General features: G+C 40.9%; 1 protein-coding gene and 1 long non-coding RNA gene across 5 annotated transcripts; both read left to right on the top strand.

The window, feature by feature from the left end:
• Window positions 1-232: 232 nt before the first annotated feature.
• Window positions 233-8,698, top strand: LOC107395562 (zinc finger protein OZF). Of its 3 annotated transcripts, none has more exons than XM_015974960.3 (3): window positions 233-383; window positions 611-699; window positions 7,143-8,698. In XM_015974960.3, the coding sequence occupies exons 2-3, from the start codon at window positions 690-692 to the stop codon at window positions 8,321-8,323; spliced, it is 1,191 nt and encodes a 396-aa protein (XP_015830446.3). In that variant the 5' UTR covers window positions 233-383; window positions 611-689; the 3' UTR covers window positions 8,324-8,698. The 3 variants fall into 3 exon arrangements, with proteins under 3 accessions (XP_015830446.3, XP_054594065.2, XP_054594064.2); XM_054738090.2 differs by having other exon boundaries at window positions 480-699; XM_054738089.2 differs by lacking the exon at window positions 233-383 and having other exon boundaries at window positions 390-699.
• On the top strand, window positions 709-5,395 carry LOC139066143 (uncharacterized). Of its 2 annotated transcripts, XR_011519125.1 has the most exons (3): window positions 709-4,789; window positions 4,974-5,067; window positions 5,189-5,395. It is a non-coding gene; the product is annotated as an uncharacterized lncRNA (long non-coding RNA). The 2 variants fall into 2 exon arrangements; XR_011519124.1 differs by having other exon boundaries at window positions 709-5,067.
• Window positions 8,699-10,039: the final 1,341 nt, after the last annotated feature.

Raw genomic sequence — 10,039 nt, 5'->3', positions numbered from 1 at the left:
ACGTCTTATTTGTCTGGTTTTTAGGTGACACTTCCCCACCTACACATACACACACACGCACACTTCAGCTGAGCAAAGAAGCAGCGAGAGGGACAGGAAAAGACAAGAATGTGGTGGGCTGGTGTTGAGGATTCTGGGTAATGAGGAGTCGGAGGTGACAGGTGGAAGGATTTGCTGATACGCCCTCAAACCGGTAGGTGGCGGTAGCGCAGCTACAGATGGAGAAGAAGAGTCTCCTGCCCAGAAGTTAGCAGCGCTGTAAACCATCACCAGGCTGTGGAAACTTTCTTCTCTTCCTTAACAACTTGGTGGAGTTCTTTCCAGAACCGGAGAAGATATTCTGCGGTCTTCGTGACAATCGGAGCTCCAGAATCAGGTTGTGGGTGAGAAAAGCTTTTCTCTAGACTTCCTGCCCTCTGGATCTGCTGCTGTTCCTTTGGCCTCTCTGAGAAACGCGCTCGTTTTGCTGCTTTAATCAGATTGAAGAGGTTCCCTCTATCAGACTCGCTCATCTGAGTTGGTCATGATGCAGGATCGCTGCTCGCTCTCTGATCCATCCTGCTCACACTCTCCGACGGAAAAGTCATCAGCTGCTTTGTTTCTATTGCAGCTGTTAGCTAAACACGGCTAAAGCAGACCTGCTACCACTTCAGGATCTGGGACTGAGTCATCATCTGGATCTGGACAACATGGATACAGGTACACAACAATAGCTATTCATCCAATAGCCCTGCTATAGTTTTCTATATCATTTTTCTAATAGAGTTAGTGTGTGTGTTAATTTTGACAATACATTTAAATTTAGTTTTCGTCTTTTGGCATTCTTTAATTTTAGCCACAATTTAGTCATCCAATTTGTTTTAAATTTAGTCAACTAAAATATATATTTCTCTTCTGACGCAATGGTTTTCATCTTCTGTGAAATAAATATCAACTACACCTACTTGGAACTGTAAAATATGAACAATTCGCATTTCAACCTTTGGATCAATACAACTATGTTTATAATTGTTTTAATAACAATAAGTATCGGAAAATACCAAAATGAACACTTGACAGTTTGAAATTGTGCTTCTCAATAATAAATTAAACAAATCCATAAAATATGAAGTAAATATTTGTAAACAGGACAGGAAATGACATCATACCATGAAAACATGAAAAGGTATTCTAATAATGTGCACAGTCCTGCAACCAGATTGCCAATGAATCACTCTGCTGCCTGATTTTACCCACACCAAATAGAGGCTCCCTCTAGTCATGACAGTGACATAACTTCAGCCGACTAATCTGTCCAAAGGCGGGGGTGTGCAGCCGGTGTTGTATCATGGCACCGCACCAGTCAGAGGGGCATACTGGCAGATAATGCACGTTATCTGATGGTATGCTCCTCTGACTGTATGTTGTCACTGGGGTTAGGGTGCAGGGTAGGATTACAACTATGTCAGTCTGACATACCTGGTCCTGTCAGACTGGCCAATCTGACAAGGTATGGTGCTTCGACAGAACAGGCACAAAAAACAGAAGCAGGGCCAAAGAAGTGATTGGCTCCACACAAACAGCACCAAAGTAAACACAATTACCCCACCTCGACTGGTAGAGCTGACCTAAACGCCCTAAAAGGGTATCTTGACCCGTGAAAATCCAGTTGGAACCTTTAAATATTAGTGAAAATTATACTGATGTGAAACGAGTGATACAATGTTAATCACTGTTGGCCAAATAGTCACAAAGAATATTGATTGAGAAAACCTAAATTAAACAGATAGAAACAAGTATATTGAATTGAAACAACTAAATTACCAAATGTTTAAAACACCTTAGTAAATAGTGTGGAAAATATTTTCACCATTTCTTTAGGGTTATCCAACAAATGTCTTAATTCACTATCTGGCAAAAAAAATATTTGTGCTGTACCAACAATAGTCATTGTCTGGCTTCATAAAGATCACACACACACACACACAGTGCCCTGCAAGTATTCATAACCACTGAAGTTTTATACATTTTGACAAACTTACAACCACACACTTAAATGTTTTTTTTGGTTTATTTTTGTGATAGACCAACATAAAGTAGCATGTAATTATGAAGTTTTTACTTCACGAGCTTTTGCTACTCTGTGTATATCAAAGTACACGTCCAGTGACCAAAGCCTACTGGTTGTGCAGCACCAGGCTAAAGACCAAAGGTGACAGATCATTTGCTGCTGTGGCCCCCAGACTCAGGAACTCTCTCCCCCTGAGATCAGTGAACTCAGTGGACCCCTTTAAAAAGCGGCTAAAAACTCACCTGTTCAAGCTGCTTTGGTGCGACCTTTGGTTGATACTTAGTCACTTCCTTCTTTTCATGCTGGTGATTCTTTCTATTCTATATTTTTAACTGCTGTGCTTACTTATTTATTTATTTATTTTCAAAAATTTCAAGCATTTTGCAACTTTTGATATCCACCCAATGTATATCTGTTATTCTGATGTTTTTTTTTCTTCATTTTTTAATTATAATAGTTCTTATGAAGTGCCTTGTAATTCTTATCTTGAGAGGTGCTATGTCAAAAAATTCTTTCAGGAACGCTAGTTCACAGTGTGACATAGAGCTGTCAGGATTTTTGAATCCTTAAGTTTTACCATCTATTTTCTATCAGAAGCTAATGCAGGAGATAGGTGTAGGAGACTATTTTCATGTTCTGTCTGCATGAAAAACTCAATGACCATTTGTGATCAGAAAAAAACATTTTAAAAATTCAGTCAACCACAATTTTAAGTCTTAATTTTTATTTATTTATTTTTTTCTAAGATTTGACATGATGATAGCCTATTTATGTCTTATGAATATTTGTAATTTATATGAGCTAATTTATTTTGATAGGGAAATTACACTTTTGGGTTTTCGAGCCGGCGGCACTGATTCAACATGCTTAGTTGAGAGGAGACATTACACGGTTGAGGATAGGGCTGGACTCATTAAATCAATGATTGACTCATTAAGTCAAGCCGTCATGGCTGCTCCCGTGGTCTGCCTGTATCTGTCCTGTCTATATGTGTGTGTGTGTAACCTTGGTCAGGTTGTACTATGGAGTCAAGTTCCTATGCTCTGATCTGATCTGAGCGCTGGCAATAAAATTCATTCTGATTCTGATGATATTTATCTATCGATAGACAAGCAGTGCAATAGAAAAGAGATAGGTTTAGAGCTGCAACTAACCATCATGTTCATAATCGATTAATCTGTTGATTATTTTTACAATGAATCCATTAATCGGTTTTTGTAAATAATTTTATATAGCTATTACTTTCACCCATACAAATTTGAATTAACAAGGAAAACACCAGATAATTGTGCAGTTGACTGCAATCTTTTTTTATTGCGCCTGACCACAGTCAGTCAAAGTCCCATCAGCTGTCACACACACTGATGTGTGTGCGAAATTTGTTCTCCGCATTTGACCCATCCCCTGGGGGAGCGGTGAGCTGCAGACACAGCCGCGCTCAGGAACCATTTGGTGGTTTAACCCCCCAATCCAACCCCTTAATGCTGAGTGTTAAGCAGGGAGGCATTGGGTCCCATTTTTTCAAAGTCTTTGGTATGACCCGACCAGGAGTCGAACCCCTGATCTCCCAGTCTCAGGGCGGACACTCTACCACTAGGTCACTGAGCTGGTGTCAACAGTGTAAAATGAGCTTAACGGTGCAAAATATTTGTCCAGAATAATTATTAGGCATCAAAATACAAAAAAGGACATCTTTTCCACACAGTTGTCCTTTTTCGAGTGAGGAACATAGTTATGGGTTTGTGCTGTTTTTCACTGTGGGAGAACATTCTTAAACAGACGTGCTAAATTTGGCAAGCGCAGGATACACGACATGGGGGAGATTTCTCAATTGTATCGAGTCAATCAGCAGTTGAACACAATGCAAAGATACGGTGTAAAATTGTACCATAACAAACTCAGCGAAACAGCAAAGTCACAAAAAGTGATCCGAGCTCTAGTGAAGGACCACTGTATTTAGCGTGTTTATTTTCTTCCATTGCATCAACTCTGACATGTTTTCGTCTCAGATGTTAATTTAAAGAAGTCGTGAAGCCCAATTCTTCAACTGACAAAGCTGCACATTTGGCTTTGTTCCCTTTATTTTCTCTTTGCTGATGTTAATAATGGCTGTGATGCTAACTTTGTCTTTATGTCCTTTCAGCAGCCAATGTGGACAGATTATTGTTTCTAAAAAATACATAATGGTTGGATGAACCTGAACAAGGCTACGAGTTAGGGCTGTCGCGGTAACCGCAAAAATGAAATATCGCAATATGAAGAAGCCCACCGCGCTGCATCATGGGCCACCGCAATTACTGAAATTGATTCAACTCAATGATGCATGTTGAGAAGGATGGCTGCACTGGTATCAAAACTAAATGTTACTTCGCTCCTTTGGGAGCACTTTGGTTTTCAGTACGTCAGCTGCTGCGCAGCCAGAGTCCTTAGCCGCGACAGAGCTGCCACCAGCGGCAAAAAAATAATGGCTGTGTCTCAATTCAGGGTCTGCATCCTACGTCGGCCGGATTCGTCGGCCGGTTACGTCACAGCGCCGCGACTAGGCCTGTCCCAATTCGAAGACTCCTTCAAATGCGGTCGACGAATGCGGCCTTCTTTTCGCCTGAATGAAGGATGGGTCGGGTGTATCCTTCAATAGGTAGCATTTCCCAAGATGCCTTGAGGGCCGTCGGCAGAAAAACTTAAAAACAATGGCGGACAGCGAAGCGGGAGCTGTCGGAGAGGATTGCGCATATAAATGTAAGTATAAACTTGAAAACTGTTAGGTTAAGGACTTTTTGTGATACATGAACGTTATTTTAGTTAAAAATGTTACAGTAAAAGTGCTTGTATTGTGGTCTCGGCTCGTATGTTCGGCCGCGCTCGGTGTCGTACTTCTCCCGCTACGTTTTCCCCCTGATTTTAATAGAAGTTTGTATTTTAGGAACAAAAGAGAAAACCAGGGAATGTATTAAGCTTAGGGCGGAGATGGACCACATGATCACCGGAGCAAAGTATTCGGCGGCTGTGGCATGGAGGTACAATAACATCTCATATTTTAAAAACTCGTTTGAGTTTATTTTTTCTGCGAAAACATGAAAGGAATAACCCGTTGTCCTCTTTTCTCTTCCTGTTTCTTTTTCTTACATGTTTGTTAAGACTATTCTGGAGAAAATGGGCATCCAGGGGAAGGTGCCAGCGATGACCAGCTTCTGGAGCTGATCAGGGAGGACATGAGGCTGCAGAGGAAACAGGAGAGAAGGAATAACTTTGACAGCTTTTTACTTTGCTAGAAAAAAATGGTTAATAAAGATTAAACATGTACATATAAAAGAAATATCTAAATAAAATCAGTTCTGCATTAAACTCTTGAATTTTATTTTTGTTTACAAATGAGAATTGTTTAATATTACAGGGTATCCGCTGGGCCTTGAAGCGTCTTAAAAGGTGATAAATCGGTTTTGGTCAAATTAAGACCCTTAGAAAGTATTAAAAACTAAACTATTATCACATCTTTGCTCAGGCTCAGCTTGTCGAAAGTATTTTCTCTGAATTAGCTCTCCAACAGTCAAGGAAATGATTAACCCCCAGAGACCCACGGTTGTAACATTACAACATCAGATTTAAGTCTACAAGAATAAACCTTCCCCATTTTTTTTCTTTTTAAAACCACATTTACATTGCTAATAGGTCCTATTGTTCAGTTCTGCAACACTATTGGCTGTTAAAATGTGTAAATAGGCCCGTTTATCTGGCCTCCTAGAACAACATGTGAAAGGTTAAAAAAAGATTTTGCAGTTGTTTTCTAAATTTGGATCTCTGGGGGTTAAAAAGCTAAATAAAACGTCGAGCTCCATCGTTTAAAGTTCCTTCTCCCTTCTGCCCAGCGGTTCCACGGTTGCTAGGCGACGGAACGTTCGCGGAGGGAGTTCATGAAGGCTAGGCCTGTCCAAATTCACAGCCGTTAACATCCGGTCTACCCGGCCGACGGAGGACGCAGCCCACGTCGGCCGGGTGGGCTGGGTCCTTCGAAGGATGCAGACCCTGAATTGAGACACAGCCAATAATAAACGCTCGGAGACCTGCTTAAGTCCCGGGCAAGCACTGCTTCTGCAGCCGTCCCGAAGAGAGTTTGAGCCGAGCTGGAGCTCACGCGCTACCTGCAGGAGGAATGCATCCACCCTAAAGAACCCCCCCTGACATGGTGGAGCAACAACCGGGAGAGATTCCCTTTGCTCGCCAGAGTCGCACGCAAGTACGTGTGCGTTAGTGCAACGAGCGCACCATCCGAGAGGGTTTTCAGTGTTGCTGGAAATGTTGCCACCCCTCTCAGATCCTCTCTCAAAGCGTATATGGTTAACATGCTGGTTTTCCTTATGGGCAACAAGGACGTGACCGAGCTATAAATCACCGTCATTCGTGTGTGTGAAAGTGAAAGTGAAATTATAGTGCCCCGCGCCCGGTACATGTAATTTTTTATGCTTGATTTTAAACAACTAAACACAATGGGGACTTGTTTCTTATTTGTTAGATGCTGCAACCAAATTTGCATTTAAAAGTTTAACCTTCTCCTGAATTTTGTTGTTTTTAAGTTCAGTCGGACTCCGACTGTCGGAGAAACAAACGTTACTGCGATCTGTGTTGTTACTGCCCTTTGATCTGCATTCAGTAAAGTGTTATAAAAGAAGGCACGGCAATTTTTAACCTTTTTTAAATGTGTAAGCATTATGTTTAGATAGTACTGCAATAAAAAAAAGGGCTGCAATAATATCGCACACCGCAATATTAAGCCACCCTGAATCACCGCAGGGGGAATTCCTCAACCGCGACAGCCCTAATACAGAAGGTTGATTTCCTGAAGAAAGAAAATATTTCTGTTTGTCAATATTTAAGCTTGTGTTGTTTCAAAATATTGATGTTGGTTTTTTGAGAAGAAAACACTTAAACTGCTATACATAATGTATATTTCTTATATAAATTTTCATGTCTCAAACATTTTGTAGAAAGACCTACCACAACCAAATTAACGTAATAAATGTGTGGATATATAGTGTGTAGATATAAAGTGACAGTGGTTAGTAATTCACACCATGTGTTTCTGTGTTTCCTGCAGATGTTCTGGAGGTGCTGGTTAAAGAAGAAGCTGCTGAAGAACAGGGTGTTGATGGGGCATTGCAGGACCCAGAACACCTCCACATAAAGGAGGAACAGGAGGAACTCTGGACCAGTCTGGAGGGAGAGCAGTTTCATTTGAAGGAGGAGACTGATGTCACCAGATTTCCATTCACTGCAATTTCTATAAAGAGTGAGGATGACAAAGAGAAACCTCTGTTCTCACAGCTTCATCAGCAACAAATAGAAGACAGAAATGTTCCGACCAGCAGCTCGGCTGGTCAGACGACAGCAGAAACTGGTGGTGGAGCTGAAACTAACAGGAACCCAGAAAAGACATCAAATTCTTCAGAGGCTGAAGTTAGTGATGATGAAGAGGATGATGATGATGTGAATCTAGACTCTGAGCTGTCGGACTCTGGGCCTGAAACTGGAGATGGAGACATGAACTGGAATGAGACCAGGTCTTCTGAGTCAGTTGTGAAGACTGTCAACAAATCCTTTAGCTGCTCTGAGTGTGGTGAACAATTTCTCCACAAGCGGTCTCTCCAGAAACATGTGGGAGTGACAAGTCATTCAGCAATGAGGTCTTCAGGATTTTTGGTTAATAAGAAATGTATTGGAGTGAAGAAACATGTAGACTCGTGCAGGAGAGTCCAGACAGAAGTAAAATCCTTTAGTTGTGAGGTCTGTGGAAAAAGGTTTAGTAAAAAATCATATTTAAACACACATATGAGTGTCCACACAGGACAGAAACCTTTTGCTTGTGAGATCTGTGGACAAAAATTTGGCCGAAAGACCTATTTAAAGAGTCACATGGGTGTTCACACAGGCCAGAAGCCTTTTGCTTGTGAGTTCTGTGGAAAAGAGTTGAGCCGAAAGGAACATTTAAATGGTCACATGAGAGTCCACACAGGACAGAAGCCTTTTGCCTGTGAGATTTGTGGACAAAGATTTTGCCACAAGAAATATTTAAACAGTCACATAAGAGTCCACACAGGACAGAAGCCTTTTACCTGTGAGGTTTGTGGACAAAGTTTTAGCCAGAAGTCAAATTTAAACAGTCACATAAGAGTCCACACTGGACAGAAGTCTTTTGCCTGTCAGTTTTGTGGACAAAGATTTAGCCGAAAGGAACATTTAAACAGTCACACAAGAGTCCACACAGGACAGAAGCCTTAAATTGCCTTTGAACTCTTTGGACAAAAAGGTTTATTTAATAGAAAAGTTATACAGACACTTTTCAGTCTGCACAGGACACAAAGTACTCATTTGATCCCAAAAGAAACCCTTGTAGCTTTTACAGTCTAGACATCACCCCGGCGGTTGTACTTATCTTAGATGAGGGCCGCATCCAGGCCATGATCATTGATGATGAGCTGCAGCCTGAAGCGCTGTCCTTAGGTTTCACATTCAGAGTGTTGTGGCAGTGTGTGTTTAGCACAGGTCAGTCCCACATTTACATTACTTTTTACACATCCCTCACATTGAGATGGTTTCCTATTTTGTCCAGAAGTTTATTAATATCATGAAATAAAATATTCTCAATGGATCAAACAGTTTACCCAGTTTTTTTATACTGATGCTTACCTTATGCAGTACTGGTTCTTTTAAATTTACCTCTCAGAGTGATGGCTTTTTTTCAACTGTTTCAGTCAAAATCACCAAAATTACAGAAAATCTGTACTATGCAGATATTAGCAGCAGTTCCCTGTCCTACTGTGGAGATATTCCAGTGATGATTAAAATCACAATATTCTGTCAAATGACGCTTGTCTGTCAGTACAGAGGGCAGGCTACAAAGGGTACTTTTTTTAGACAAAACTTAGGCACTGAGCCTCAAGACTCATGAAGCAGAAAGATCCTGTCTTATTAGAGGGCACAAGCTTTCCAGACAGATTGTCAAGAACAGATCAGGGTTAGGCCTTTTTTGAACAAAGTGCAGAAGAGATACAGAACAGAATCCGTTCAGTTTTGGCACAGAGTAACGTTTAAAACGACAGGTTTGTGTGATGAACATCTCAGGAAACTTGCCTTCTAGTTCAAGCATTAACAACTATGTGTATACTTGCCTGCAGACTTGTCGATTTTCTGCAAAAGTAAAAGGTTTTGAAGTCAAGCAGGGGTTTCACGTGAATTGTATGGATCCAAAGTTTTTTTTGTTTTGAGGGGAGAAGGGGCAGGTTTTTCAAAGAAATGAGGGAAATCCTAGACTTACAAGCCATTTTAGATGGAGAGTGAACACTGAGACCCATCCAATATGGTGTTTATACTGTTACGCTTATCCAGCGTCTACGTGATACTATGTTGCCTAATCTCATGGGTCTACCATATTGGTTGGTAAAAGCATGTCAACAGTGAGCCACACGAGTACTAAACAAAAAGTAGAGCCTGAAATTGTTTTTTTGCGATATTTAGCCTTCATTTTACTAGTCCGAGCCCATGTTCAGTTATCAGAGAGCGACATTTACAAAAGTTAAGTGTTAACCAACTTACAAATGCTAGCTCAAATTCTCTGCGGCTGTTCGCCGATGTAAACAAGTTGCAGCTTTGCCTAAAATCACCCCGCTAGCTTTAAAACATTATGTTATAAACAGTGTTTCACTTCACACTGAAGCAGATTTAAAAAAATTTCCAGATCCCTACCAGTTTTGGTTGCTGGTGGTGTCACCGGGTTCAGCTGCTGCTCTCACACTTGGATGAGACAAGATCTCTGAATGGCGACACTTGCACTAAATAAATAACGTATATTTAACACACATAATCATACAATGGAGCAATAATGTTATAATTATCTCGCATTTCACTACAGTGGACGAATCGCACGTTCTCCGTGGTGAACTATACAGCCATTCAAAACCCATTACATTCGTCCCCGTTTTCCTTATGAAATACAAC

The sequence above is a fragment of the Nothobranchius furzeri genome, chromosome 2 (assembly GCF_043380555.1).
Source record: "Nothobranchius furzeri strain GRZ-AD chromosome 2, NfurGRZ-RIMD1, whole genome shotgun sequence".
NCBI lineage: Eukaryota > Metazoa > Chordata > Actinopteri > Cyprinodontiformes > Nothobranchiidae > Nothobranchius > Nothobranchius furzeri.
This window is presented reverse-complemented; position numbering and strand designations above follow the sequence as displayed.